At 44.5% G+C, this 26932-nt stretch overlaps 10 protein-coding genes across 11 annotated transcripts; 4 read left to right on the forward strand and 6 right to left on the reverse strand.

The window, feature by feature from the left end:
* Nucleotides 1-324: 324 nt before the first annotated feature.
* Nucleotides 325-2156, forward strand: LOC6567727 (caspase). The gene has a single exon (XM_001993617.2). The coding sequence runs from the start codon at nucleotides 546-548 to the stop codon at nucleotides 1599-1601; it is 1056 nt and encodes a 351-aa protein (XP_001993653.1). The 5' UTR covers nucleotides 325-545; the 3' UTR covers nucleotides 1602-2156.
* A 141-nt stretch (nucleotides 2157-2297) lies between these two features.
* LOC6567726 (electron transfer flavoprotein subunit beta) lies at nucleotides 2298-3552 on the reverse strand. 2 transcript variants are annotated; one of them, XM_001993616.3, is made up of 3 exons: nucleotides 3497-3552; nucleotides 3380-3433; nucleotides 2298-3235 (listed from the first exon to the last, which is right to left on the reverse strand). In XM_001993616.3, the coding sequence occupies exons 2-3, from the start codon at nucleotides 3428-3430 to the stop codon at nucleotides 2525-2527; spliced, it is 762 nt and encodes a 253-aa protein (XP_001993652.1). In that variant the 5' UTR covers nucleotides 3431-3433; nucleotides 3497-3552; the 3' UTR covers nucleotides 2298-2524. The 2 variants fall into 2 exon arrangements, with proteins under 2 accessions (XP_001993652.1, XP_032596207.1); XM_032740316.2 differs by having other exon boundaries at nucleotides 3509-3536.
* Nucleotides 3553-3830: 278 nt separating this feature from the next.
* LOC6567725 (3'(2'),5'-bisphosphate nucleotidase 1) lies at nucleotides 3831-5068 on the forward strand. Its single transcript, XM_001993615.2, has 2 exons — nucleotides 3831-4302; nucleotides 4367-5068. The coding sequence occupies exons 1-2, from the start codon at nucleotides 3924-3926 to the stop codon at nucleotides 4906-4908; spliced, it is 921 nt and encodes a 306-aa protein (XP_001993651.1). The 5' UTR covers nucleotides 3831-3923; the 3' UTR covers nucleotides 4909-5068.
* Nucleotides 4931-7465, reverse strand: LOC6567741 (protein claret segregational). Its single transcript, XM_001993614.3, has 3 exons — nucleotides 7121-7465; nucleotides 6367-7046; nucleotides 4931-6306 (listed from the first exon to the last, which is right to left on the reverse strand). The coding sequence occupies exons 1-3, from the start codon at nucleotides 7293-7295 to the stop codon at nucleotides 5086-5088; spliced, it is 2076 nt and encodes a 691-aa protein (XP_001993650.1). The 5' UTR covers nucleotides 7296-7465; the 3' UTR covers nucleotides 4931-5085.
* Nucleotides 7466-7815: 350 nt separating this feature from the next.
* Nucleotides 7816-15922, forward strand: LOC6567740. The gene is made up of 15 exons (XM_001993613.3): nucleotides 7816-8192; nucleotides 8515-9140; nucleotides 9212-9749; nucleotides 10017-10552; nucleotides 10628-10944; nucleotides 11022-11570; nucleotides 11638-11941; nucleotides 12007-12234; nucleotides 12310-12442; nucleotides 12510-12625; nucleotides 12684-12853; nucleotides 12919-13000; nucleotides 13069-13317; nucleotides 13376-13840; nucleotides 13908-15922. Exons 1-15 carry the CDS (start codon nucleotides 7913-7915, stop codon nucleotides 15261-15263), a joined length of 5949 nt encoding a protein of 1982 aa, XP_001993649.1. The 5' UTR covers nucleotides 7816-7912; the 3' UTR covers nucleotides 15264-15922.
* LOC6567739 (vacuolar protein sorting-associated protein 16B) lies at nucleotides 15906-17542 on the reverse strand. The gene is made up of 2 exons (XM_001993612.3): nucleotides 17484-17542; nucleotides 15906-17429 (listed from the first exon to the last, which is right to left on the reverse strand). Exons 1-2 carry the CDS (start codon nucleotides 17516-17518, stop codon nucleotides 16046-16048), a joined length of 1419 nt encoding a protein of 472 aa, XP_001993648.1. The 5' UTR covers nucleotides 17519-17542; the 3' UTR covers nucleotides 15906-16045.
* Nucleotides 17543-17891: 349 nt separating this feature from the next.
* On the forward strand, nucleotides 17892-19375 carry LOC6567738 (zinc carboxypeptidase). The gene has a single exon (XM_001993611.3). It carries the CDS (start codon nucleotides 17998-18000, stop codon nucleotides 19321-19323), a length of 1326 nt encoding a protein of 441 aa, XP_001993647.1. The 5' UTR covers nucleotides 17892-17997; the 3' UTR covers nucleotides 19324-19375.
* On the reverse strand, nucleotides 19335-22796 carry LOC6567737 (serine/threonine-protein kinase Nek8). Its single transcript, XM_001993610.2, has 9 exons — nucleotides 21905-22796; nucleotides 21697-21835; nucleotides 21172-21455; nucleotides 20945-21112; nucleotides 20383-20892; nucleotides 20143-20311; nucleotides 19897-20082; nucleotides 19594-19826; nucleotides 19335-19521 (listed from the first exon to the last, which is right to left on the reverse strand). The coding sequence occupies exons 1-9, from the start codon at nucleotides 22609-22611 to the stop codon at nucleotides 19392-19394; spliced, it is 2526 nt and encodes an 841-aa protein (XP_001993646.1). The 5' UTR covers nucleotides 22612-22796; the 3' UTR covers nucleotides 19335-19391.
* Nucleotides 22797-23129: 333 nt separating this feature from the next.
* LOC6567736 (ras-related protein Rab-8A) lies at nucleotides 23130-24885 on the reverse strand. The gene is made up of 4 exons (XM_001993609.3): nucleotides 24387-24885; nucleotides 23991-24283; nucleotides 23684-23797; nucleotides 23130-23617 (listed from the first exon to the last, which is right to left on the reverse strand). Exons 1-4 carry the CDS (start codon nucleotides 24508-24510, stop codon nucleotides 23507-23509), a joined length of 642 nt encoding a protein of 213 aa, XP_001993645.1. The 5' UTR covers nucleotides 24511-24885; the 3' UTR covers nucleotides 23130-23506.
* A 25-nt stretch (nucleotides 24886-24910) lies between these two features.
* Nucleotides 24911-26787, reverse strand: LOC6567735 (E3 ubiquitin-protein transferase MAEA). Its single transcript, XM_001993608.2, has one exon. The coding sequence runs from the start codon at nucleotides 26666-26668 to the stop codon at nucleotides 25490-25492; it is 1179 nt and encodes a 392-aa protein (XP_001993644.1). The 5' UTR covers nucleotides 26669-26787; the 3' UTR covers nucleotides 24911-25489.
* Nucleotides 26788-26932: the final 145 nt, after the last annotated feature.

Below are 26932 nucleotides of genomic sequence, written 5' to 3' on the forward strand. Positions count from 1 at the left end.
CACGGTTAACCAGTCACGGTACTTCCTTTACCTGCGCATCTCTGCTCAGAACATTAACATAACCACAAAAAAATAGCTGTACTCTGTAAAGCATCTAGTATGAACCTATTTAAAATTTGCATATCTTCAATCTTAATACCGGCGCCGTTCGACGTGTCCAAAAACCTGGTCGTCGAATCAAACACTTTTTCGTAGTATACCACGATATGTTAATGTTTTTAGAGTGTAAAGTTGTCAACTGCAGTTTACCGGTAAATAAAAATACTGCAGGCTGTTAATAACAGTGCAGCACGATGTTAAGTTGTTGCTTGCAAAAACCATAACATAATACAAACAAAGAGAGAAAACTAGCAAACTGCAACAACGCAACTGCACTGCAGTTTTACGTCGCTTTCCTTTGTTATCGCAACGAGATCTCGCAACGTACGCATTTTTAACAAACTTGTGAACTCAAATTAAATAAGTGAAGAATTTTCGTATTTTTCCATTTGCCCATTTGCCTGGACATTATCAAACGCCTTGTGTGACTCATCAAAAATTTCACAATGGCGGCCAACAACAACAGCAGCAGCAACAACGATCTCAAGTCCGTTGATCAGGTGGGGATTAGAGTCGAAGTGGCCACCAATACGGACGACACAACCGATGCTTTTGGATCGTTGGGCACTGGCAGCAGCAGCACCACCACCACCACAAGTGCATCGACCTCGACGTATCACAAAAGCACCTATGGCACTGGGGCCATCGGCCAGCTGGCCTTGAACGGATACAGCACCTCATCCAACTATCAGAAGAATGTGGCCAAAATGGTTACCGACCGGCATGCAGCCGAGTACAACATGAGGCACAAGCATCGAGGCATGGCACTCATTTTCAATCATGAGCACTTCGAGGTGCCGACACTGAAGTCCCGCGCTGGCACCAACGTGGACTGTGAGAATCTCACGCGCGTGCTAAAGCAGCTGGACTTCGATGTCACCACGTATAAGGACTATCGTTATCAGGAGATCTTAAGTACCGTGAAGTATGCGGCAGCACAGAAACACGATGATAACGACTGCATTCTGGTGGCCATTCTCTCGCACGGCGAAATGGGCTACATCTATGCGAAGGATACGCAGTATAAGCTGGACAATATTTGGAGTCACTTTACGGCCAATCATTGTCCCTCGCTGGCGGGCAAACCCAAGCTCTTCTTCATACAGGCTTGCCAGGGCGATCGCTTGGATACGGGCGTCACAATGGAGCGTGGTCGCACCGAAACCGATGGCGACTCCACAATGAGCTATAAGATACCCATCCATGCGGATTTCCTCATTGCCTACTCGACCATACCGGGCTTCTACTCGTGGCGCAACACCACCCGTGGCAGTTGGTTCATGCAGAGCCTCTGCGCCGAGTTGGCCGCCAATGGCAAACGTCTGGACATGCTCACCCTACTCACTTTCGTTTGCCAGCGTGTCGCCGTCGACTTTGAGTCCTGCACTCCGGACACACCTGAGATGCATCAGCAGAAGCAAATACCTTGCATTACCACAATGCTGACACGCATATTGCTCTTCAGCGATAAGGGAAAGGTTCCGGCTGCTGGACGTAACTGATTCACCTGGAGATTAGTAGCTACGTGAGCTGACTAACTCATTATGTGCTGGTGCAGCTGCGGGTAGTGTGATTATATATATCAAAATGTTAGACATGCGACAGCCAAAACATGAATGAAGAACACAGTGCGAATTCTCACAAATACTAATATTACATAATTTTGTAAACTATTCCATTGAAATAGCCCACTCCTGCCATGTCTGTATATCTATTAAGCGTCCAATTGTCCATAATAACCATATATATTAGATTACTTTTGTATCGGCTCTATATGTTTTAACAGCAAATCATAATATTTTTCTATATATTTATATATAAATTACACACATTATATATGTGTGTATAGATCGCTCGAAAATTTACGATTTTAAATATTCAAATTATAAAAAACGAAGAGGATTAAAAAAAAAGAAAACAGAAAACAACGAAGAGAATGTTCAAAAACAATTGATCAAAGTTCGTAAAATCGGTCGATCATCAATTGTATTTACTCGAAATAATTTTAGGAAATCTTAGTTTGATTTGATGAAAATAAAGTGTGAAACTGAAAGCCATTCATCTGACCTCTAATCTCTTCTGACTAGCTCATTCCATATAAGTTGGAGCAAGAACACAAAAAAGTAGCTTAATTAGAGGCGCTGAGTTTTGGTGCGTCAAGTTGAGTGACGATTGCTGAAAAGGAATTGACGGAATCGTTCAATGGCTGACCTTGTGGCAGACTCGTGCTTACTTCAATCACTTCAATTTATTCGTTAAGGCTGGACACGACAGATACCAAAATAAGACAATTAATTTGACTTAAAGTGCTAGGGGGAAAACTCGCCGATCAAATAAGCAATTAATCTAGGCTAGATAAATGCACATTTCTTATTATTTCAACTGCATAACGTAGAATTTCGCTTACACAATTTGATTTGAGGTCTTAGACGTGACCGCCAGCTTTTAGCTTGGCAACGAGAGCATCTACGTCGGCGACAGCAGCGCCAGCTTGGCGCACGGGCGGATCCTCAACGGAGACAATTTCAATGCGTGGCGTTGTATCAACGCCCAAATCTTTGGGAGTCACCTTCTTCAATGGCTTCTTCTTCGCCTTCATGATGTTAGGCAATGTTGCATAACGCGGCGTATTCAAGCGTAAGTCAGCGCTCAGAACCGCTGGTGTTTTGGTTTTGATCGTCTCCAGGCCGCCATCGACTTCACGGACAATGGTCAAACCCGCATCCGTCTTCTCTATCTTGTTGCAGAAGGTGCCCTGTGGCCAGTCGAGCACAGCGGCTGTCATTTGAGCTGTCTGGTTGGCATCATCATCGATCGCCTGTTTGCCCAGTATCACCAGATCTGCCTTCTCATCAAGTGCCAGCTTGGCAAGTATTTTGGACACATGTAACGGCTGCAGCAGCTCGTATTCGGCCGCCGACACCTCAACGTGAACACCGCGATCTGCACCCATGGCCAGGGCAGTACGTATAACCTCCTGCGATTGAGTGGGACCCACGGACACTGCAATGACCTCGGTGGCCAGTTTCTTCTCCTTCAACTTGACGGCCTCCTCGACGGCAATCTCGTCAAAGGGATTCATTGAGTGTTTCACGCCCTGGGTGACAACACCATTTTTCTCGGGCTTAACGCGCACCTAAATTAACGGAACAACATAAGAAATTACTTAATTGGTAATAAAACAAAAATAATAAGTATTACGCAAACCGAAGCTCAACAAGTGATAAGAGGAAGCAACAGGCAATTCTTCATTCTTTCTCTATATTTGTGATATGCTCACCTTGACGGCATAGTCGATAACACGCTTTACTCCAACCAAAACACGAGCCATATTCTAATTTGAGAAAAATCAATAATATAAAAATATTTATAATTTTTTATTAATCGTAAGATTTACTTCTAGACCGACCCAGCAGCGTATATTGTCTAACTTAAAGAGAATGGTCCAAAGGTTGCATGCGCCGCAGCGTTGCCAGACCTCGGTCCATATGGCCAGGCGAGCTGGCGAACAGTATGCTGATCATAAAACCAAATTGTCGACAATAAATGCAGTAAGTTTTTATGCGAAAATTGTAACTCTTTAAGTTTAGAGGTGATAAAAATTGACAAATATTTATCTTATCTGGAAACCCGATGTATCCATTATTATAAGCTAGCTATAATTTTGCTTATATAATTTTGCTGGCAAAGACATTGAGCTGCGTACTTAGCTTAACCGCGATGGCCACAGCTGGTTTGTGTTCTCTCAACGAAAGCAAAGTGAATAGAAAGTAGAATAGAAAAACTATCCATTCCACACATCTAGAAAGAGTCAAGACTATAAAATGGCCAGCAGCACTCCACTAATTATGCGCATCATGGCATTGTCCATCAACACGGCGAAACGCGCCGGCGGTATCATACGCGACGTTCTGAAACAGGGAGATCTCGGCATTGTGGACAAAGGCATGAATGATCCACAAACGGAGGCAGATCGTTCTGCCCAACGTTGCATCATTGCCTCGTTAGCGAAGAAGTTCCCCAGCATTCAAATCATTGGCGAGGAGGGTGGCTCCGATTTGAATGTGTGTGCTGATTGGTTGGTCGGTGAACTGGACGAAGCATTCCTGAAACAAAACTGCCCAACTGACTGGCAACATGCACAGCCCGAAGATTTTGTGATTTGGGTGGATCCCTTAGACGGCACTGCCGAATACACACAAGGTACGCACCATTTGGGTGATTGACCCATTCAAACAAATTAATACTAATCACCAATTCCATGTAGGCCATGTGGAACATGTCACTGTTCTCATTGGTATCGCCATAAAGAACTCGGCTGTTGGTGGCATTATTCATCAGCCATTTTATAAGCAATCCAGCGGTGAGCTCGGGCGCACAATTTGGGGCCTTAAGGGTCTGGGCACTGGAGGATTTACAAGTGTGAAGCCGCCAGCTGGTGAATTCATCATCACTACCACACGCTCACATTCCAATGCGCTGCATCAGAGGGCTGTCGATGTGTTCAATGCCAGTAAAGTACTTAAGGTGGGCGGCGCAGGCTTCAAGGTGCTCCAGCTGCTGGAGGGCAAGGCACATGCCTATGTATTTGCCACGCCAGGCTGCAAAAAGTGGGACACCTGTGCACCGGAGGCGGTGCTGGAAGCAAACGGCGGCACCCTAACCAATATCAATGGCGAACACTATGAATACAATGCGGATGTGGAACATGTGAATCGCCGGGGAGTTCTCGCCAGCTCAGGAGATAATCACACAGAGCTGGTGGAGAAGATTCCGATTGAAGTGCGTCAAGCAGTGGGCACCGTGTAAAAACTAAAAAAAATCCAATCCGTATTTGTTCAAAGTTTATTAGTTTACATTTATAATTTACGTGATAACACAAAAAATTTAGGTGCGTATTGTGAATTTATAAAAAGGGAATATACATGTTAAAACTGTCGGCAGACATCATTAAAAACGTGAATGTGAATTGTTCAGTGGCTAATTTTAGCAACTGGTGTTGCTGGACGCTGAGGCATTGTTCAAGTAACGATTCCGCTTGGCCTTGGCCATTTTGCACGAATTGACGGATGCGGCAAAGCGCAGTGATTTGACCGATTCGTGAAAACAGTCTTGAAACGGTGACACATTGATGAACATAAGTGTCTTGGAATTGCCGCCAAGCGATGGCATCAACAAATGTGTCAACTTTGAGTTACGATATGGTATATGATCCTGCTTTTGAAGCAGTGCCAATATAACATTTGTTAGCTCCGAGAGGGAACGATTTATGTTTTTGGTTTCGGTCATCCGGACGCTGGTCTTTGGCGACTCTGAGCCAGCCAAATCGACCAGATTGATGGAGCCCACCGACATCTCGTCCTTCTCTGCATGGTAGCCGATAAGCTCCAGCTTGGTGACCGCATGCGAACGTGACGAACGCTCATTGCCCGCTGTGGATGCCGTGGCACGATTCGCTTTGGCCAAGTCCATGAGCCGGCGCAAATTATTGGGATCCGTGACAGTTTCCTCAGTTATATTGGACACATAGATGTCATTCTTGTTCGCACCTTTGGCCATACGAATTTCCATCTCCTTTTGTTCGTTGCTCAGCAGATCGTAAAGTACCTCATTGTAGATTTCCAAAAATGTCGCCTTAATCTCATATTTCCAGCCCGTTTTACGATAGGTTGAGATCGATTCAAACAGTAGATCGACAGTACGTGGAATAACGCCCACATTATCTGGCACACCGTCCATCGTGTATGTCTTGCCGCTGCCCGTCTGGCCGTAGGCAAATATGCATATGTTGTACCCATCTAAAGCGGATTGAATTAATGGTGCAACTGATGCGAAAATATCCTCTTGCAGCGAATTTGGATGGAACACCTGATCGAAGGTAAATATCTGCTGACCCATCTTGTTCTTAGCCTGACTATCCAAGCTCTGCAACTCCACTGTAGCCTCGTCGTAATACGTCCAAGTGCAGGATAATCGAGACAACTCATAATCCAGTGGCGGACGAACACGGCAGAAGACGCGTATATTGCCACGCAAATCCATGACGGTGTTGTGCAACTCCTTTCGGTCCATGTTCGATTGGAAGAGCTGCTCCTTGTATATGTCTCTCTCGGCAGTTAGCTGCTCTTTCTCGCGGATGAGCATTTCAATCTGATCGCGCTGCTCCAATACCTCCGCGGAAAGCGAATCATGTTGGCTTTTCATTTTCTGCATTATTGATTTGCATTGGTTAACGGAATTAATATTGAGCTAACCGATTGGACTTACCTGATGTGTGGTCTTTAGCAGATCTAGTTCACAATTGATGCGACCTAGTGTGCCAGTAATTGTCTCAATTTTACTGGTTTGCTGATTGACCTGACGCTGCAGGCACTCCTTATGGGTCAGTGTGTTCTTCAGCGTTGTCTGGGTCTCAATGAGTTTATCCTGCGTTTCTTCCAGTTGCGAGGGTAGCGATTCCAGGTCGGTCATGTCGTCCAGTAGCTTCTCATTTTTCGCCTTTAGCACTTTGTGCTTGTCCAGCAAATCGTGAAAGCGCGCCTTAAAATCGTAGGGAGCAATGCGCTTTGGTGCAGCAACTGTCGAACTGCTCCCGGTTGCGCCTGCGCCCGCACCCGCGCCTGCTTTAGGTTTGGTCGACTGTGTCGAAGTCGAACGCAGCAATGTACGCGCTGTTGTTGTTGTAGTTCCTGGAGGGGGACGTTTGACTGGCACAGTTGCGACACGCGTAACTGCAACTGATGCTGTTGCTGACGCGGTCATACTCGTACTTGATGTTGTGCTACTATTGCCAAATCGCTGGAATTTGCATGGTATGCTTGGCATTTTGGGTGCGCCTGGGCGCTTATTATTTCGCCGTAATTCGTTAATGTCATTCACCGAGCGACTGCGTCGCAATTTCACTCGATTCTGTATTGCACTCGATGCCTCAGGAGATGCGGCGCGTGCTTTATATACAAACAGGTTGTTAATCATACTCAAAATCAGCAATCAGTGCGTGCATTTTGCATTAAAAACTTACCTCCAAAGCGCCTCATTGCTTGCGGAATGTTCTGCAAGTCTCTGGAAAGAGGCTGCATTGTTGTATTTGCACTGATGCTGTTGGTGGACGCCTTTATTCGATCAGTTGGTAAAATTGGCTTTATTGCTGGCGTGGGCCTTTTCAGACCCGTAGGCTTTGGCAAACGCGATTCCATAACAAATTTTTATTTTCTTTTAATTTCCTATTATCAATTGAAGATCTGTAAAATGAAGCGACGCCAGATTTTTCCGCGCGCCGTTATTTTTGATTGTAGGGCTGCATTACAAAGTAGCGATAGTTCCGAGTTGTCAAAACTTTTGATAAAATGTTCTTATTTCTCAACACTGTTTTGAAAGAATTTTTTGCTTTAAGCAAATTATAACTTTCTTTCAATTCATTCCATAAGAATTTAAAAATCCATACTACATATCTGTTTAGTTTTATTATCACCGCAACTATATATATATGAATGGCAATTCAAAGATTTATAACAAAAAAAAGACTTAGAATTTTAGTGTGGACATTTATCACATGTCTTTATTTTAGCAGCAAAATCAGCTTAGAATACATTTTTGTTTTAAATGAATGATAAGTTTTTTAATAACAAAAACTTCGATAGTAAATGCTTTCACTGTTTATCGCATATGTCCGATAGTTTTGTAAATGCGATAACAAAATGTTTGCCATGGAAACATGGCAATTGTAAAAAAAATTAAAATTTGATTTGTGCAACAAAAAAGAAACGCTACAAGCAGGTCCGAGCAGCCACCAGCGTGCAAAAACACTTAAGTGATGGCGGTGCATGTGCATGCCGAGCTCAAAGATTTGCAAATTTTTGAGCTTCGTCCGCTGATTACGAACTTCAGCTGTAAGCTATCCGCCGTCACCGTCACACCTTTCGATGAAAAGCAATTCCTGTGCCTGGTCAGCGAGGAAAATGAGATTGTGCTGCGCTACATCAGCGCTGGCGGCGGCCAGGAGGTGCTCAAGATGATCACCTGGTTCCGGCGCACCAATCGTGTCATTCACGACGTCTGCTTCGATCCTGCTGGCATTTGGCTGCTAGTCCTCTGTAAGTACATTATTGGACAGTACGTGGGAGTTAAGCTTGTGGATGGGGCATTGGGGATTGGGTAGCAACATAGTAAAGCCTTAAATTACTTTGATGCTGCTGCTGAGTGCTGTCGCGTGTGCGGCGTGTATGTGTAGGTGTTTGTGTGTGTGTGCGCGATTAACATTATTGATTTTCTGTAGCTTATTTTGTTTTGATTCAGCTGCTTTTGAGCAGCAATTGGGAGGGGGGCGGGGCAAGTGTTACTGAACCCAGTTTGTTTCTTTACCATACCATACTCGGACCCCAACCTATGTGTATATATATATATATATATCAACAGGTTTCGACAACACACTGCATATTGTGCCCGCTCTGGCGCTGGTCGACAAAACCTACAGTTTGGCCGCCTGTTCGCTGTACAGCACCACACAGGTGACATCCTACATAATACCGTTTGTGGGTCCACACGAATGCCCCAATTCAAAGAAATGTCCCAATCATTCGACGGCACGCAACGAAAGAGCATACGAACAGCAAGAACATGTCGAACAATTGGCGGAACAACTGCAGCATGTTAAGCTTGACAAGGCGGAGGCTGACAATTTGGAGGAGGAGCCGTTGGGTCAGGAGGTGCCCGAGCATATGTTGGCCAATGGTCCATCGGTCGAAGCAGTTGGCGAGCAGTCCGCTCCACAGCCAGCAGCTCCCTTCGATGCGACGGGCAACAGTCAAGTGATGGCTGCCTCATTTATGGCCTCCAAGACGTGTCCGTATCCGCTGTCTGTGGTTTGGTGGAAGACGTATAATGGCTTAAATCGTGCCATCATCGGCTACTCAGATGGCTCCATATGCTTTGTGGGTCTCAGTCCCAACTGCCCAATGATCGCCAGCACTTCCATTCAGAATGGTTCCGTGGTGCGATTGACAATCTGCAAGGATAATACCTTCGATGGAGTCATGTTGCTGGTAAGCTCCCACCAGTTATCCACAAACAAGTGCACTTATTTTGAAATCATGTGTACTCTATCTATCTGCAGATTACATCGTCGCTAAAGGAACAATACAAGTTATTGCTGGAGCAGAAGGCCATCATGTATGTGTATCCTGGCGATAGCTCACCCACCACACGCGAAGGCGCCTGGCAAATTGTCATGTCCGTGCACTCAAAGCATCAGACCGTAGCAGGGAACGATGCACGGCAAAGCAATAGCTCTGATCCGGCCTCGGACAGTAGTCAGCTGGAGGAGGATGTTTTTGCGCCACCAGCCAGTGATGAAATTGCGCCAAGCACACAAACCGTTTCACTTGCCACGACTGTGTCGGCAGCAGCCTCGGAACCACCGCCACGTGCGCCGACACCCAGTGATGCCAACAATGCGCCAATGCCGCCATCGCCGCCATCCTACAGCGAAAGCACCGGAGTCCGTTTTCAGCAGCAGCAGCTGGCCGTCAATAGCTTCGATGGCATCTTGCCGGCGACACGTGCACGCCTCGCTTCGCTCAAAAGCCTCGGCTCCAAGAAGCTGCAGGCCATCAAAATGCGTTTGTCGGATCAGCGGCAAAAGATTGATGAATGTATGTATTGCCCCCATTTTATATAACCAAATATCCAAAATATGAATTGATCTCTGCGCCTCAGCATAATTACTGTCATATCAGTCTGACGGTCTGGCTATCGGTTTCTTTGTAAACTTATCCTTTCAAATGACGCCTTAATCCCAATCAGACTTACGAATTAAGATATAGACTCTACTATATCCGATATCTACTACTATAGAAAACATCCCTTTACGGCTAAGATCAGTGATATATTGTAAAATATTTGTTGTTATTTACTTGCAGTTATGCCTGAGACAAATATGGGCACGTTTGCTATAATGGACTCGCCGTCGGTCACGCCAGAGCCGTTGGGCAATACAAACGGATCATTTTATACCATACAGAACCTGCGTAGCACTTATCTGCTGAGCGCATTGCACAGCAACAGTTGCAGCCTGACGGTGCACAGCATCGATATTAATTTGAAGCCCTTGTTTTTGTACAAAATACCCAGTCATTGTGTGGAAATACTCATTAGCTCCAACATTCTGTATGGAATACAATATGTGGATCTAAATAGTCGCAGCGATTCAGCCAGTTCGACAGCGGTATCATCGCTGGAGGAGCCGCTAGTGGCGAACACTGAGAAAGAGAGCTTAGATGCAGACACTGAGAAGTTGGAGCAGACGGAGGCGGGCAATACTAGCCACAAGAGTGATGAGACGAGTGCAACGACCACAAGCGCATCGAGTATCGATCAAAGCGAAATGCCCACCAATGCCATCAATGCGGTAAGCGTCATCAGCAGCGCCATGGCCTCATTGCGTACCGATGATGATGTAAGTGTTAAACAACTCCACCCCCCCACCCACTTCCAAGTAGATACTCATTGTGTATGACACTTTTGCACGCAGCGCTTCAATCATCAGGCACAGTTAGCGTTATTTCGCTTCGAGCAGGAGACTGTCCTTCATTTGCATCAGATGGCACAAGTGCGCTGTTTCGGCGGCAACAGCAATATCGAAACACTCACCAAGGAGGAAAAGGCAAAGGCATTCGAGATCAAGGACATACACACACCGATGGACTACGTGCAGTTCTATGAGACAACCGATATAAGTAATGAGTTTTCGTTACGCCAAATGGAGATTATGCAGGCAGAGTTTCCCAAAATCAACTATGATCCATGCTATGTCATAACCAACAAAAATGTCTACACCATACAGCTGAAGTGCGTATTTTGTAAATCTTGTTATTAATAATTTAACAATTTTGTCTGTTTTTCTTTCTTTTTTTTTGGTTTCGCAGAAAAGAACCATTTGAGCTGTTTTTGGACGCAGCGCTGATAAGCGAATGGAATCAGTGTCGGGAGTTTTGCAACACGTTCGATCTCTCCTATGAGCACTGCATTGAGTTTGCCGGAGATTATTTGTTGCGTCGCAAGAAGATTACTCAGGCGTTGATCACATACAATGCGGCACGAGTGAAGCCAATACGAACTGCTCTCAAGCTGGCCATGTATGGACACACCTATGCCCTGATGCAGTTGAGTGCTATGGCTCTGAAATCATCATACTTGCTGCGATCGCGCTATTTGTGTCATCCTCTGCTGAAGAGCATCCAATCGGATATAACCTATCGCCATTCGGAGGATGTGCGCGACATTTTGCCAATGAATGTAAAAGATTTGGATGTTGTGGTTAATAGTGGAGTCTCATGCAGCGACTATCACTACGGTGTCGACGAATCAATTAGTGCACTGCAAATGTCACCCTCATCACAGTTTCATTTGGCCAATTTGCTGTTAATAACGCTGGCCGAGAAGGCTGTCAACGATAAAAATTATTTGCCATTGTGGTAAGTTTAATTTGATTTGCCTTCTATAACCATTCGTATATAAACATATCTTTTGATTAACTTTCAGGAACTTTTTGGTGACCAATACCAAATACCATACCAATATGACGAGCATTGTCCTCTGTCAGAGTGGACTCTTTTCGGCAGCTATCATATTGGCGAAAGTGCGTGGTGTTTGTCTGGACACCTTTAATGCATTGGTCAGCGTTGTTGCCCAGGAATTTGGCTGGTACAATGAGCTCAATGTCTGTTTGTACAATCTTAGCGAATGCATATTTATGGAGACCATCACATATTTGCCTCTTGTGTCAATGGACTATTTTACGTTCATACAGGAAAAGCTGGAGCATATCAGGCCCTGTGTGCTGCAGGTAAACAATTTGATATATTCCCATTTTTTAATCGAAAATTCAAAGTTACGTTTGGAATTTTTCAGCGTCTTTCAATGCAGCTTAATCCGTTTGCACCTGCACTTCGTCCAATTATTTCGCACAGCAGCGGCAGCTCAATCAATGATGACAATAATGAACATATATTTGAGTTCTGCAAGTGCCTAATCGAAACCTATTTGGCCGTGCTTATACATATGGAGTCTCAGCGCGTCAAGCACGATTCCATTGTAAATGCTTTGTCAAATTTTCGCATCAACTACGAGGACAATCAGGCAAGTGCCAGATCAGAAGATCAGCAAATAATAATCTTATCTAATAACTTATAAAAATAATTTTGTGATTTTTAGTTTGCCATTGAATCATCACGCTTCAAGCCAATCTCAGCTGGTTGCGCTTATTGCGCCTGTGTGGTAGATGGTGTCGCATATTTCTGGGGTTCCAGCGGCGTGCCCTGCTGCTTTAGTGCCCAGAAATCAACAGGTGAGCTTTCATACTGTGCTCCATTCAATTTCTCTTCGTTATGTTCATTATTATATATATCTCACAGAACCACCGGAGCCCGCACATGCTGTGAAATCATTGGACCTGCTTGCACAACTTAATTTGGTAGTGCACGCGCTCAAGTGCGGACGTCAGCATACTCTCATCCTGACAAATAATGGCGTAAGTACTTTGTGGCACTGTCCCTAGGTGGTTATTTGAATTTGCAACATTCCTCTAGCTGTATGCGATGGGGAACAACAGTCTTTGTCAGCTGGGAGTTGGAAAACACATGCAAATGGCTTTACAACCCATGCTCGTGACGGCTTTGGATGGCATGAATATAACAATGCTGGAGGCGGGTCAATATCACAATGCAGCCGTTGCAGACGGCAAGCTCTATATGTGGGGGTGAGTTGAAAGATTGAAATGGGAATATCATTTTATATGAAAATAATCGAATCGTGTTCTTATAGTTGGGGCATCTATGGTCAGTTGGGCAATGGTAACTGCGAGAACCTTGCAACACCAACACTAGTCAGTTTCTTTAAGTACAAGGTGCGTATCAAGTTAATATATATTGAATAATTCACTAAAAAAAATTATTGTATTTTGAATACTTATAGAAAATTTTACAAATATCGCTTGGTCATGCGCACAGTTTGGTGCTTTGTCAGGCAACATGCAGCAGCAACAACTACGCAGAGGCTAATCGCAGTTGCAACGAGCTTTATGTGTTCGGCTCCAATCATTTTGGCCAGCTGGGCATTGGTGAGCCGGATCAGGCACAGACAGAGGGAAAGTCGAGTCTGCCGCTGCGCCTGGATTTTGGTGACTGCAGTTTAAGACTGATACACACGAAATTTTTTACAAATGTAAGTGCAAAATCATAACAATGCCCTATAGATTTGACTCATTCGTTTGCATTTATAGCTAGTTGTAGATGAGGAGGAGCGCATGTACACTTGGGGCAGCTCACCACAAGCACTGCGTCTGGCCAATCAAATTAAGCGACGTGCCAACGCCAAGCAAAAGCTGGAGGAAAATCATCAGCGTGAAATGCTGACCAGGCGGCTGGAGGAAACACTGCTGCCAGCGACCAGTAATAACAGCGTGTTGGTGGAGCCAACTACTTCGTATGCCGCGGTTGTTGCTGGCGCTGTACCCAAACCCACTGCAGACACAACCAAAGAGTCCACACAAGATGAAGCTGTGCAATCGGATGCTACCGAAAATATTACGAGTATGAACACAGAATCACTGCCGACAGCACCAGCAGCAGCAGCAGCAGCGGCAGCATCAGTCTCAGCTGCACAGCTCTCCAGCGAGCCAGATCCGACCGAACATATGCAGCCACATCTAGTAGACACAAGCGAGGTGGCTGGACAAATACTCCAGGTAAGTCAGTCTCCCTCTACCTACTAGCTTCTGTGATTATTTAATTGCCAACATTTACCATTTAAAGATCTCCAGCGGACTGTTTCATTTCGCATTGATATCGTCGACGTGCACATTGTATACTTGGGGCAAGAATCTTGAGCATCAACTGGGCACCGAAGATAAGGATCGGCGTGCCGTGCTCAAGCCATCACCCATCGACAGCATCGAGAGACCCATGTATGTGGATTGCGGCGCTGATTTCACACTTGTAATGACCACCGATCACATTGTCAAGGCCTTTGGTGGCAACTCGAACGGACAGTGTGGACGCGATTTGGGCGCCAGCCTGGATCGTATGCGGCAGCGCGTCGTATGTCTGCCCACCACCAAACGGCTAATGCGTTTCGAGACACAGTGTGTTGAGGCGCCTGTGGAGATCAATTTACCACGACCACGCATTCGATTTGATCAGGAGCCAGTGCGCTACTTGAAGGTAATGCCGCCTTATCAGCCGCACTTCTTGCAGCAGGCGAATATTAGCTTTGAGCATCGCTACTCGCCGGCAACGCTCAACTATAAATCAAGCACAGAGCAGGCGGCCACTGGCCAAGATTCGGATGATATGCTGAGCAGCCTGGAGAACCTAAGCCACAACGATGCTAGCTACTCATTCAATGCACCACAATTGGGCGATGCAAACAGCTCGCTGGATCTGGACTATTCGCCGGAGGAGCAGAGCTATGTGCCGTTGCCAAATCAGGCTGTGACGGCTGGCACGAGCCATGCCGTCGCTCTGCTCGGCGATGAAGACGATGCCAGCACCTGTACGCCCAGCTCGGACGGCGCCGATGGGAATGCTGCATTGCAGCCGTTGCGCCATTATATACATTACTGCCTATACGCCTTCCATGGGCTGTACAATCCGGATAAAATCGGCGAATGCTCTCGTGCGCAGCGTAACGAGTATCGGATTAGGATTTGTATGCTCAACTTCAGGTTCGTGGAGGCATTCCAGCTGTGCCTGCACAGCTGCGATACTGCGCAACGCACCCTCAAGCTATTCGAGTACTTCAGCAAGGACACGGGCTATGTGCCCCTGCATCGCTCAGATCTCAAGCATCTTATCTATCACATGTGTGTGCACTTTTTGGAGCGCAAATTCGATATGCTCGAATGCGAGCGTTACTTTATGGCCGATCTGGATTACTATCTGCTGGAGCTAGCATATGTATTTTACTTTAACAACAACAATTCGGCTCTTGAACAGAATCTCAATCAGAAGTTCAAGATGCTGATTGCAGCGGCGGATAGCGATCAGTCGTCGGCGAGTGCGCTGCAGGACACCGATGCCATTTTCGATAGTTTCACGGTCAAGTTCAAGACGATCCTGTGCCAGCGACTGCTCAGCTACTGTGATCACGATGCCAATGCCAGCAATTAGCAATGGGCCCATCGGCCATGGTGTTGGTCAAAGGACTTATGGTTCTTGCTTTGAATTTTCTTAGTTATTTTTTCATTCAACTCGCTTAAGTTGAAAGTTGATTGTGTTTTTTCCCCTCTTTTTTTGGTTGTAATTTAAAGTTTTTACGATTTGTTGTGAGTTCGAGCAGGAAACCAAAGATCATTAATGGCGTTGTTTGCTGTATCCACTACATCATCACACACACACACACACACATACACCACACACACACACACAAGTAAATATTACATATTATTGTCTATTAACCGCCCAGACGTGTTTATACTTAATTACATAATTGTTGTTTGCGGTTTTCTGCGCATATTTATATGAATAGCTTTTATAGCGATGTTATTTAAGGAAACTATTTAAGGCAAACAAATTGTTTAAAGAATTTAATTTTTGTAGTACTTTGTTTGCTGTTGGCTTTACACGCTTTTTTGTTTACTCAATAAAAATATAATAAAAATGTTTATCGAACACACATACAAAAATACCAACACAAACACCCTCCCACAAGGGATGCTCACAGATCATTTCGATCTAAGCGGGTTCACCTTACAACCTAATGCCAATCCGAATCCTAATCCTTAATCATAATCCGATGTGTGTAGGCAAACATTTTCAATTGATATTCAGCTTGTGATTTGCAATTATTTAATACATAAAGTAATATTATAATAATGATATGTGTATACATATGATTAGTAACAAAATAATAAAAACAATACATTTATACAGAAGTCTTGTGGCGTCGCTAGCTAAAGCTTCAGTTTGATATTGTCCGTTGTCCAGCGTTTGCTCTGCAGCGATTTGAGCGCATTTTCACAATAGAACTGTTCCTCGGATCTGTCCGGCAGCGTCTCCTTTAATTGTTGCAGTTCCTGTTGCTGTTTCATGCTCACCATAGCATCGATGACGGCCTTGACGCATTTGACACGTTGCGCCAGTGCCAACTTTTCGGTGCTGTTGTTCATCTTGGACAGAAACAATTGCAGCACCGTTGATGGTGCCTGCAGCTCAAATAGACGCTGCACGGCCAGCGCCAAATCGAAGCTGATGTGAAACTTCTTCGACTTGAGCGAATGCCATGTGGGTGCGCGCACAAAGATGCACTCCAAGTCGCCATAGGCTTGGGCATGGGCTCGCTCATTGAGCGCAGTCCATTCGTATTGGGCCGATGAGATTTCCTGATCGGCGGCAAACCGTTGGGGCGAGGTGAGCTTGAGCATATCCTGTTCCTTCCAGTTCTTATTCTGGGCACAGCACACATAGAGCAGTTCAATAGGCGTCGGCTGGTCGCTAAGCTGTTGACTTAGCCCACTGGTAATGGTTTCCTTTTCCTTGACCAACTGCAGTTTGAGTGCTGCATGAAAGACCTGCTCGTAGAGTGGAATGATGCCCACGCCGGCGGTGGCATAAGCATCCACGAGACGCTTCAGCTGCTGTTTACGCGTGACAACATCCGTGCATGCCAGGGCAGCCTGAAACTGCCTGAGAGCCGCTTCCTGGTGACGCCCAAAACGCTGCAGCATCTCAATGTAGAGGCTTATGTCACCACTCTGATTCAGATAGCTGAGATAGTGCTCCAACGCCTTGGGTCGCTGCTGTAGTATACTATGAAACTGGTTGGTGTTCAGCGTGCGCTTGAGAAACAACAGCACTCCAATTACTGCATCGCCGCCATTAGCCAGCAGCGTGTCCAGCAATTGTTGCTTCTCGAGCAGTGATTTGAACAATTCCAGCGGCGCTACTTTGCCGTGCTGCAGTTTCTGAGCCGTCGCCTCCAGATTGGGGCTGTACAGTGTACTCTGAATTTGACGTCGCATCAGCTTCAGTTCTTCCTCGGGTGTAACGCCCTTGGGCATGACATGATCGTCCAGCGATTGTTCTTGCAAAACCAACTTGAGTGCTTCATCGCTCAATATGGCCTTGATGGAGAGATGATTCAGGGTTCCCAGTGCGGCACTATTATCGAAACTGGCCTCCGAAATGGTGTCGTCATTGAATATTGCATTATTGTCCCATTTATCGTTTTGGTTCGCTGGTCCTGAGCTAATTCTGGCGCCAACATCTCCCAGATCGATGTCATCTTCGTCATCAAAGCTGAAGGCAGCTCTCGAGGAGCGGTTCCAGTAGTTTTCGCTGTCATAAATATTATTTTAAGTGCCCGAATTGAGATGGTTCCACCGAACTTACTCTGTATTATCAAATTGTGACTCCATTAGAATCATTATTATTAAGAAGCAGCTGACAGTGTGACCAAATATTTGACAGCAGGGATGGATTCGCTATTCAAATGAATTCAGATTGATCGTTAAAAAAAAATATACAAATATATTCATGAATTATTGCTTTGAATTATAAATAAAAAAAATATTTAAATATTTTAATTACTTGAATTATTCAACTTCATTTCAAAAAATAAAATGTGTTCATTCAATAATTTGTCTGGTAATCGATTGAAAATTTGATTTCCAACATTTCAAGTCTCTTTCCATGTCAAACAAAAGAAGCAAATTAGAATATTTTTCTCACTGCCCATTTTTGTTATTCTTTCTTTGTCATTCTGTTTCACTTATACCACACACACACACATACATACATTAAAATATGCATGTATTTGTGTAGGCGAAATCTTAATCAAAGCTGCTCTTAAAGGTGATATTGATAAGGCAACATCCAATTGTTTTTCGCTTGCTCGAGTGTGAAGATGTGGTTTCTCTGGTTTGTGCTGTGTGTGGTTCTGGCCAGTTCAGGCACTCGAGCTGCTAGTTTCTGCACCAGGTCGGATCAATGTGCTTTGGGGGGAAGTCCTGCGGCACAGGCACGCTACGATTACACGCGAATATATAATGTGGAATTGGCCACTGCCAAACATGTGCAGGTATTTCAGGCGCTGGAGGAGGCTAGTGATTCATGCAGCTTTATGGGACATGCGCGTGTCGCTGGTCAGAAGCTCACGATTATGGTGGCCGCACCTAAGGTGGCCGACTTCGATGATCTTCTGCAGAGCTACAATGTGAGCCATCGTATACTCAACTACAATTTCCAGGAGTTGATAGACGCTAACTATCGGGAGGTGGCGCCAGAGAGCACACCGGCGGATCAGTTCGACTGGAAGCGCTATTTTCATCTGGACAACATCTACGACTGGTTGGAGAAACTGGCCCGCGAGGAGCCCCAGGTGGTAACTATGCTGGACATGGGATTGAGCACTCAAGGACTGCCGATCAAGGGGGTGAAAATTGCCTTTGCTAGTGAGAAGAATCAGACTACCGTGTTCATCGAGAGTGGCATCCATGCACGCGAGTGGATTGCACCAGCTACTGCCACATATTTTATTGAGCAACTGCTGCATTCCACTGATCCTTCGGTGCAGAGCTTGGCCCGCGCCCACAACTGGTTGATCTTTCCCACTGTCAATCCGGATGGTTATCGCTATAGCTTCACGGGGGATCGCATGTGGCGCAAGAACCGCAATCTCTTTGGCATTTGTCGCGGCGTCGATCTGAATCGCAACTTTCCACTTAGTTGGAACACCACGGGCGCCAGTGGCAATCCCTGTAAATATGATTTCTCTGGACCGTCCGCGGCCAGTGAGGTGGAAACGCAACGCATTATCCAGTTCCTGGAGACACATGCCCAGCCGGAACGTATTCGTACCTATTTATCACTGCACAGCTACTCCCAGCTCATCATGTTCCCCTATGGTCACACGGCAGAGCGCGTCGAGAACTATGCGGATCTCAAGGCAATTGGTCAGCTGGCAGCGGAACGCATCAAATCGCTCACTGGACGCATCTATAAGAGTGGAAGTATTTTTGAGACAATATATCCCTCCAGTGGTGGGTCAAAAGACTGGGCCCACAGCCAGCTAAAGGTGCCAATTACTTTTACGTTTGAGCTGCGTGGCCCGCCGGAAAGCGAGGAACTATTCATCCTGTCGGCCAAGGAAATTGAGCCAACGGCCCGTGAAGCCTTTGCAGCTGTGCAAACAATTGTGGAGGAGGCGGGTAAACGTGGTTACTACCAGTAAATGTCACAAAATATTTTCATTAATTTTTATTAATAAAAGAAATAAGATAAAAGGCGAGTCTTTGAAAGTTATCCCTCAAAGGAGGATATGAGTGGTGTCGTGGTTTCTACCATCACCAATACGCTGTGTGCCAGAGGAAACACATCATTCACCTGGACATAGTATCCACGTTCACATTGCTCCTTAGATGAGTACAGCCTGAGGAAGGAGAAAAGTAACAACAATAATAATATAGTTTATTAAAAGATGGTTTCTAAAGACTCATCTTACGCCAATATATCCACTGGTTCCATAATTAATTCGGACTTGTAGACCGATGCCAGGAAATTGGTAAATGCAGCCGTATTGTTGCTCAGCTCCATTTCAGCATTCGGATTGCAGACCTCCAGACCTAAGGCACTGCTGCTGGACCCAATTTCCGGCAAACCATTACGGGTGCCCCACACAGTGATAATATTATCCTCCGAGGCAACTATGGTGCACTGATCATTGCAATTTGCTTTCTGCAAATGAAGGATGTTAATTACTTTGAATAATCGTTTTGTATTTCGAAAGTGCTGCAAATATTCCAACCACAATGTAACGGGAACGTATTGCATCCACCAGGGTGGGCTGCTCCATAGTATTGCAATGCCGGATGCCTCGTTGTCCTTCCTTATTGCGGCCCATTGTGTAGACATAGCCACCCTCAATTAGGAACACCGAATGTGTGGACGAGAAACATGCCTTTAGCACCTTATGAGGCAGTTGTATTTTCTTCTGAAATACAATATTTGAAATCAAATGCATATTCGTAAGTTGTATTTAGATGGTACCCACAAAAGCTGTGATCCTTGCAGTACGATTGAAGCCCAGTTTGTTGTAATCATTGCTGCCACACACATGCAGTTCCCCATTGGTAAAGAGTACGGCTGAAGTGTCTGGTCCGCAGAATATCTGCATGGGTTTGCTCTTCACATGCGACAAGAGTATCTTTTGTGGATGTTTTCTGAAGAAGACGGAATTGGATATTAAGAAAATTAGAGAATGTAGAGTTTCTATAGCCTAGAAATTATTTACTGTTGTTGCTGGTAATTTCCCAGTCCCAGTGCCCCCGTGGAGCTTGTGCCCCACACGTAGACGGCACCTTCGCGACTCAGGGCCATAACGTGATGCATTCCGGCCGTAATCTGCTCGATGCGGACATCTGCCAGTTTAACAATTAGCTTGGGCGTGAAATAGTCCCTTTGTTCATCCTGGCCGAGAGCAAACTTGAGATTGTTGCCACAGCTGAGCAGATTGCCAGACTGTGTTAGGAATACAGTGAAGCCATCGCCGGCACAAGCGCTGACCATGTGATAATTGCGTACACTCTGCACCAGACCGGGATAATGCTTCCAGGTCTCCAGCGAGGTCAGACCTAGTTGGCCGTGAGTGCCCTCGCCCCAGGCATATGCTGATCCATCATCGTTAATCACCACAAAATGTGACTCACTCATCGCCACACAGACAATGAAAGCCTTTGGTGGCAGTTGTATGGGACTCATACTGAAGCTGTTTCCAAATGACTTCAACTGGTACAGAACAGAACTACAAATGATTTTAGTAGTGATGTCATTTGGGATTCAATTATTCAGCTTACCGCTTCTCGATAACCTCATGTGGTGCAACAGTCTCGGCACTCATCAGCTTCCTGGTCTCTGTTTGGGCGGTGGGCAGCTCCATGTCCAAATTACTGCGGCTGGCAAAAAGTGAATTTGGTGCAGCTGACAAAGAGCCATTGCTGCTCACATTATCCTCATAGGTGTAACTACCAGTGGAATCCATGACGATGTTAAGAATCTCAATTAATGCATTTGCACGACTCACCCTTTATTCTTGCCTAGGCTGCGAAATATTAAGGGTATCCAATAGACCAATACCTCGGATGCAGTGGGTCGCCTTGGCGCATCCACCTGCAGTAAATTGGCCATAAGACTGCGCAATCCCGAAGTGTAGCCGAGTGGCACAGCTGTATAAGAACCAGCCATGATTTTTGTCACCAGCTCCGATAGATTGGAGGCGGCAAAAGTCTTCTTCAAGCAGCACAGTTCACCCAAAATACAGCCCAAGGCCCAGATGTCACTTTTATTATCGTATTCCTTGCCCTCGCACTGGAAATGTTACGAGAAAATAAAACTTATTTAATAATTATTTGAACAAGCTAAATAATACGGTAGATTAATTCTGGTCCTCTAGATTGAGAAGTTGCTCTACTAGGTTGCAAATAAATCTCTTGTGGGAAACCTTAGTTTGGTAGATATATATTGTTTGTAAACCTTTTTTATATTTCAAAGTATTTAAATTCCTATGCAATTTAAAATATATAAAATAAATATGATTTAAGACTCTTACCATCTCGGGACTGAAGTAGTAGGGTGTGCCAAGCACTGTTTGTGCGTGAATCTTTGCGTTCATAATCTTGGATATGCCAAAGTCACCAATTTTCACAATCCCTCGGCCGTTGAGGAACACATTCGCTGTCTTCAGATCGCTAAGAAAGAGATCACACAACTCAATGTAACGCTCTATTTAGATATATATAAATATATACTATTTGTACCGATGTAAAATGTTCTCAGAGTGCATATAATTAATAGCGCTGGATATCTGCTCAAAGACCGCAATAATGTAGCGTTCCGGAAAGGGTTGTTTGCCCTGTCGTTCGGCAATGATGTGGGCCAGAGTGCCGCCATCGGCATACTCCATTTCAATGAGCAGCGTGTTATCCTTGATGAAGCTGCCCAGATAGCTGACTATGTTGGGATGGTGCAGCTTGGAGAAGACCTCCACCTCGTTCATGGCTAAATCGCGACCCGGCGGCGACAATTCACTCAAATTGATTTGCTTAAACACAATGTGATGACCATCAAATTTGCGCCTATAGAGGATGGCAATCCCAAAGGAACCTTGACCGACAACGCGCACCTTTTCGTAGTTGGCCAGCTCGGTGCCGGCTATGTGAATCACCTGCTCCTCCTCCTGCTCCTTCGGCACCATCAATTGCTGAAACGGTTGATCCGGGGATTGCGGCATTTGACTTGTGGACATTGCCTCAGCCAGAGATGTACTAGGTGCCCCTGTGTTGCCGTCCGTAATGGTGAAAACTGTGGGTAAGGCCCGGGAGCTACGTTTGCGAGAGGAGGGCGGATTCTTATTTTGTGCAGCAACCAGTGGCAGCTGCAGCGATGTTGTTGTCAATGTGGTTGCGTCTGTAATGCGTCCATTGAAGATTGGCAAGGAGCTCGCTTTATTCCGAAACTTTTTCATGTCATCCAAGTGAATCGTGACGATTGTCAAAGCAGCCCAAAAATCCAACTACAACTGGTATCTCTTTCTAAGAGATACATTGTCACGTATCTTCGTTGTGGACAAATTGTGGTTGCTAGGCGCCACATATATACAGATGGACCCCAGGATATCATAAGGCCATCAGTGGTAATTGACAGTTCGATTGATTGTGATTGACAGCAGTTGCGCTACTGCTATGCATAAATCATGAATATTATGAAATTAAAATTGAGCAATTGGGGTTTTTTTTTGGTTTTCTGTTTTGTTGTAATTCGTATGCAAGTATGTATATATATATGTATATATATGTATGTATAATTGATCAGATCCAAAGCAAACCAAAGTCCATTGAGACATTAAATTTGCTTTACTTTAAAAGTTTGTAATTGTAACTTTAATCGTTACAGGCGGCTTACATTCAGATTTTGCGTAGAACTTTATAGCTATGTATATACGATTTCTATACAATATATATATTTGCATATATATATATATTTAATATATAGACTTATTTAGCTTATCGAGTACACGAGTTAGTTAATGTAGAATTCATGACGCGACTATAATCGACTATTATTATTTATGTATCTGCACGAATATGCTAAAATTTTTATGCTATTCTTGGACTATCTTAAAAATGCACATTCTGTACGTTTTACATAGGCTTGACTGTTCTCTTTGCTCTGCTTTGATGCATTTAAAATATTTGTTTGTTTTTTTTTATCGTTACACATCATAATTATTATTGTTATTGGTAATAACATGCACAAACTTGGCTACATGAATTTCTGTTGCTAGTTGTACAATGCCTTCCAAAACTTTGGACAACTTATTCAGGTTACAGCGACGACACGAACGCATTGCTGTCGAGGACTTAGCAGGTGCAGCGATTATCGCCGGATAGACTGCCCAGACTAAAGGTGCCCAGACCATTGGAACCCGGTGATTTCTTGTCCTGCTTCTCGTCATTGTCGAAATTGTCGCCCTATTAATAGAATGCAATTTAAACGTTACACACATTAAATGAAATTAGATTTTGTTTTTAACTTACCCGTCGTTCGCGTTGTTCGCGTATTTTACGAGCTAGCGATAAAAATGCATCCTCGATGTTTATGTTGGATTTGCAAGAGACCTCGAAAAATGGCATCTCAAAGTTTTCTGCAATCTGAAAATGACGCATTGCATTACAAATTTAGATTCTATTTATAAGATAATATTAATTAATTTCGCACATATGGAAAACTTTTAAATATACATGCAATGATTGTTCAGAAATTATAAATTCTTGAATTATATACTCTTATTTTTGAAAATGAAATGTTGCCATTCTGTTTTTATTTTACAAATCTGTGACGCACCTTTTCACCTCTATCCTTGTCCACCATCCGCTGTGTCGTCGAGCATTCACATTTGTTGCCAGCCAGCACCTTGACTACATCGGGTGAGGCATTCTCCTGTATGTTGCGCAACCAATAGGACAAGTTATTGTAGCTCTCCAGATTGGTCACATCGTACATGAGCAGAATGCCCATGGCGCCGCGATAGTAGGCTGTGGTTAGTGTGCGAAAACGTTCCTGTCCGGCCGTATCCCAGATTTGCAGCTTTATCGGCACACCATCTAGGTTAATGAGCTTCTGTTTGAAGTCAATGCCTAAATGGGAACGCAAAAGAAGAAAAGATAAACACACACATAGACACACGCACACAGACACACAACATTTACATATATTTCTTACTCATCTCGTTTGACTTACCGATGGTGGAGATGTATGTGTCGTAGTATTTCTCATCGCAATATCTGTGGACAATGCATGTTTTGCCCACGTTGGAGTCACCCAGCACGAGCACTTTGTAGGTGGCCACAAAATCCAATGCCATATTGCGAAATGCTCTCGAGCGGGTTTTATATTACAGATGGGATTGTTTTTTCTTTTATTTTTTTTTATTCTTTGGTGGTGTCAATAGACGTGGTGGTGGTTGTGTTGTGGAAGTTTGGCCGTGGGGGTTGCAACGTATTTCGTGTTTATATGTATCTGTTTGTTGTTGTTGTTATTTGATATTGTTACGGGAATAGAATACGCAGCTGTTTTTACAAGAAGCTGACGCTGGGTTAATTATTGTGATGCGCATTCATCGAATTGTTATTAATTTACACACATTTTCCCTGGGCATTTTATCAGCTGAGCTGCGACAACAAAAAAAAAGAACAGCTATTGAAATTGGCAACGCAAATCCAAAAGGAATTTGGAATTGGAGAAGAAAACGCTTTACGCTTTTTGGCTTATTTATATGATTTTTCTTTATTTATATTGATATATTTGAAGTGTTTTTTTTTTCACTTAGGAGGAATTAAATAACGTCGTCCGCGTTGCACACAGCATGAATCAACATCGACATACTCCTGCTGCTGCTGCTGCTGTTGTTGCTGCTGCTGTTACCGACAGCGCTGCCACGAAAAATCAATAGAGTTGCGACGGCGCAGCGACGCCAAGCAAATGCTGGACGAAAGAATTATTTAGTCGTAATCGAAATTCAAATGCGCAGTTCTTGTTGACATGTGAAGCGCTACTTAATAAATACGTATATATATATATGAGTTATACAAAATATAGTCTTTTGCTTAACATAATGATAGTACAGTAATCGCTTGAAAATTAAGCCGATAATATTTGATCATCGAATCACATATTACGGCAGTCTTTTACGGCAATTCAATTGAAGGAAAATTAATTGAATCATAATATCCAATAAGTGCTTCAGAACTGAGGATAGTTGAGCGATAATAAAGTTTTCCAGCGACTACTGTATAAGGATTTGATTTTAACAACATCTAGGGAGCTGACATTGTGTGGTCAGCTTACATGATAAATACTTTGTCGATTTTGGGTTTGGTAAACTTAACATTTGTAACCGGGCAAGTAATGGTGCCATCTTCTTTGGTTATCTTCTGCAGTGCGGACCGACCATAGATCTGGCCATTTGGCAACATCATCGGGTGATTGTGCTCGTTGAGTGGCTTGCCGGTGACGCGACAAATGAGTCGACTCTGCACACAGTGCGAATATGGCAACTTGAGCGCAATCCGATTGAGATCCTCCTGACAGACGGGACAGTTGAGATTGCGGCAGGTCTGCGAGTAGCATTGTGGCGTCTTCAATGCTGATAACCCCGCTTGTACGGCTGCTGAGAAGACTGATGTGTTCGACAGCTGGAAGAGGCGATAGTTTTCGTGACGAAAGTCAAGAACCAGCTGCTCCCAGCGTTTGGGATCTGTATATTTTTTGTAATGCTCGATATCGGTGTCAGCCGGATAGGCCAGCAGGGCCATGACGTGACAGATCTCATTCAACTGGGTCTTCTCGTAAGCGGGAAAGTAGCGACGAGAATGCTTGACAGCCTCAAAGCGTTGATTTTGACGCACCAGCTCGACAAATTCCTGCACACGCAGGCTGAACTCAATGGTTGAGTTGATTTTGCGCAGCTTTGACTTGTTGTCAATGCACCAGAGCACACATTTCGTTGTGCTGTGATTAGCCAGATCGTCCTCCACTTCGCGAGACGTTTGAAAGATGTCCAGATTGGTCAGGTGGCGCACATCCGAACGGGCTGCCAGCTCTTCAGCCGTCTCGTAGTAACCCATGCGCAACAGATGCTCGATGACCAAGCGATCGAGTCGAATGCGCTTCCACTGATCAACCGAACCCAGGCAAACATCACCATTGCTGCGTGGGATTATGCCCTTGAGGTGCTCCAGCTTGCGCTTGCAGATTTGTGTGACGTTCAGCTCATCGTTGATGCTCTCGTCGGCCTTGCGCTTGAGCACCTGCAATTTCTGCTCAACATTGGCCACTAGCTTGGTCATGTCTGATAGAATTGGAGGTTGCTGGGCGTCCAAGGCCTTTTCCACTTGACGGGAAACATTCATTACTTGATCGACTTCACGGTCGATTATCTTTTGGGCTGAGCGGAAGCGTTTGTTCAGTATCTCGTATGGCACTTTTAGCGTGGCGTGCTCCAACGCCTTTATTTCCGACATTTTGGAAATTGCGTTTCGTTTGATTTGTTATTTATTTTCGCTTTTTTATAATGAGACGCAATTGGTTGCTTTGTTCCCCAGCTGTAAAATTATCGATGATACCAATAAATCGATAATACGTTGTGGTACAATATGATTTGAACGCCAGCCGGGTACTTGTCCATATTTAGTGCAATTTTCGTGCAGAGAGTTGATTTGAAGTAATCGATAGTCAAAGAAGTACTCGCTTATGTAGAAAATGTAAAGATTGAAGTTATATTGGAA

This window comes from Drosophila grimshawi, unplaced genomic scaffold, assembly GCF_018153295.1.
Source record: "Drosophila grimshawi isolate 15287-2541.00 unplaced genomic scaffold, ASM1815329v1 contig_311, whole genome shotgun sequence".
In the NCBI taxonomy this organism is placed as follows: Eukaryota; Metazoa; Arthropoda; class Insecta; order Diptera; family Drosophilidae; genus Drosophila; species Drosophila grimshawi.

Coding starts and splice junctions, on each gene's coding strand:
- LOC6567727 (XM_001993617.2), top strand. CDS start 546: ATGGCGGCCAACAACAACAGCAGCAGCAACAACGATCTCAAGTCCGTT.
- LOC6567726 (XM_001993616.3), bottom strand. CDS start 3,430: ATGGCTCGTGTTTTGGTTGGAGTAAAGCGTGTTATCGACTATGCCGTC. Junction 3,236..3,379: donor TTATCGACTATGCCGTCAAG/GTGAGCATATCA, acceptor CCGTTAATTTAG/GTGCGCGTTAAGCCCGAGAA.
- LOC6567725 (XM_001993615.2), top strand. CDS start 3,924: ATGGCCAGCAGCACTCCACTAATTATGCGCATCATGGCATTGTCCATC. Junction 4,303..4,366: donor CACTGCCGAATACACACAAG/GTACGCACCATT, acceptor AATTCCATGTAG/GCCATGTGGAACATGTCACT.
- LOC6567741 (XM_001993614.3), bottom strand. CDS start 7,295: ATGGAATCGCGTTTGCCAAAGCCTACGGGTCTGAAAAGGCCCACGCCA. Junction 7,047..7,120: donor AGCAATGAGGCGCTTTGGAG/GTAAGTTTTTAA, acceptor TTGTATATAAAG/CACGCGCCGCATCTCCTGAG. Junction 6,307..6,366: donor TGCTAAAGACCACACATCAG/GTAAGTCCAATC, acceptor TCAATAATGCAG/AAAATGAAAAGCCAACATGA.
- LOC6567740 (XM_001993613.3), top strand. CDS start 7,913: ATGGCGGTGCATGTGCATGCCGAGCTCAAAGATTTGCAAATTTTTGAG. Junction 9,141..9,211: donor TCGATGGAGTCATGTTGCTG/GTAAGCTCCCAC, acceptor ATCTATCTGCAG/ATTACATCGTCGCTAAAGGA. Junction 9,750..10,016: donor GCGGCAAAAGATTGATGAAT/GTATGTATTGCC, acceptor ATTTACTTGCAG/TTATGCCTGAGACAAATATG.
- LOC6567739 (XM_001993612.3), bottom strand. CDS start 17,518: ATGATTCTAATGGAGTCACAATTTGATAATACAGA. Junction 17,430..17,483: donor TCACAATTTGATAATACAGA/GTAAGTTCGGTG, acceptor TATTTATGACAG/CGAAAACTACTGGAACCGCT.
- LOC6567738 (XM_001993611.3), top strand. CDS start 17,998: ATGTGGTTTCTCTGGTTTGTGCTGTGTGTGGTTCTGGCCAGTTCAGGC.
- LOC6567737 (XM_001993610.2), bottom strand. CDS start 22,611: ATGAAAAAGTTTCGGAATAAAGCGAGCTCCTTGCCAATCTTCAATGGA. Junction 21,113..21,171: donor AGCCTAGGCAAGAATAAAGG/GTGAGTCGTGCA, acceptor TTCCACTGGTAG/TTACACCTATGAGGATAATG. Junction 20,083..20,142: donor CTGCAAGGATCACAGCTTTT/GTGGGTACCATC, acceptor ATTGTATTTCAG/AAGAAAATACAACTGCCTCA.
- LOC6567736 (XM_001993609.3), bottom strand. CDS start 24,510: ATGGCATTGGATTTTGTGGCCACCTACAAAGTGCTCGTGCTGGGTGAC. Junction 24,284..24,386: donor CACATACATCTCCACCATCG/GTAAGTCAAACG, acceptor GTTCCCATTTAG/GCATTGACTTCAAACAGAAG. Junction 23,798..23,990: donor ACAAGGATAGAGGTGAAAAG/GTGCGTCACAGA, acceptor CGTCATTTTCAG/ATTGCAGAAAACTTTGAGAT.
- LOC6567735 (XM_001993608.2), bottom strand. CDS start 26,668: ATGTCGGAAATAAAGGCGTTGGAGCACGCCACGCTAAAAGTGCCATAC.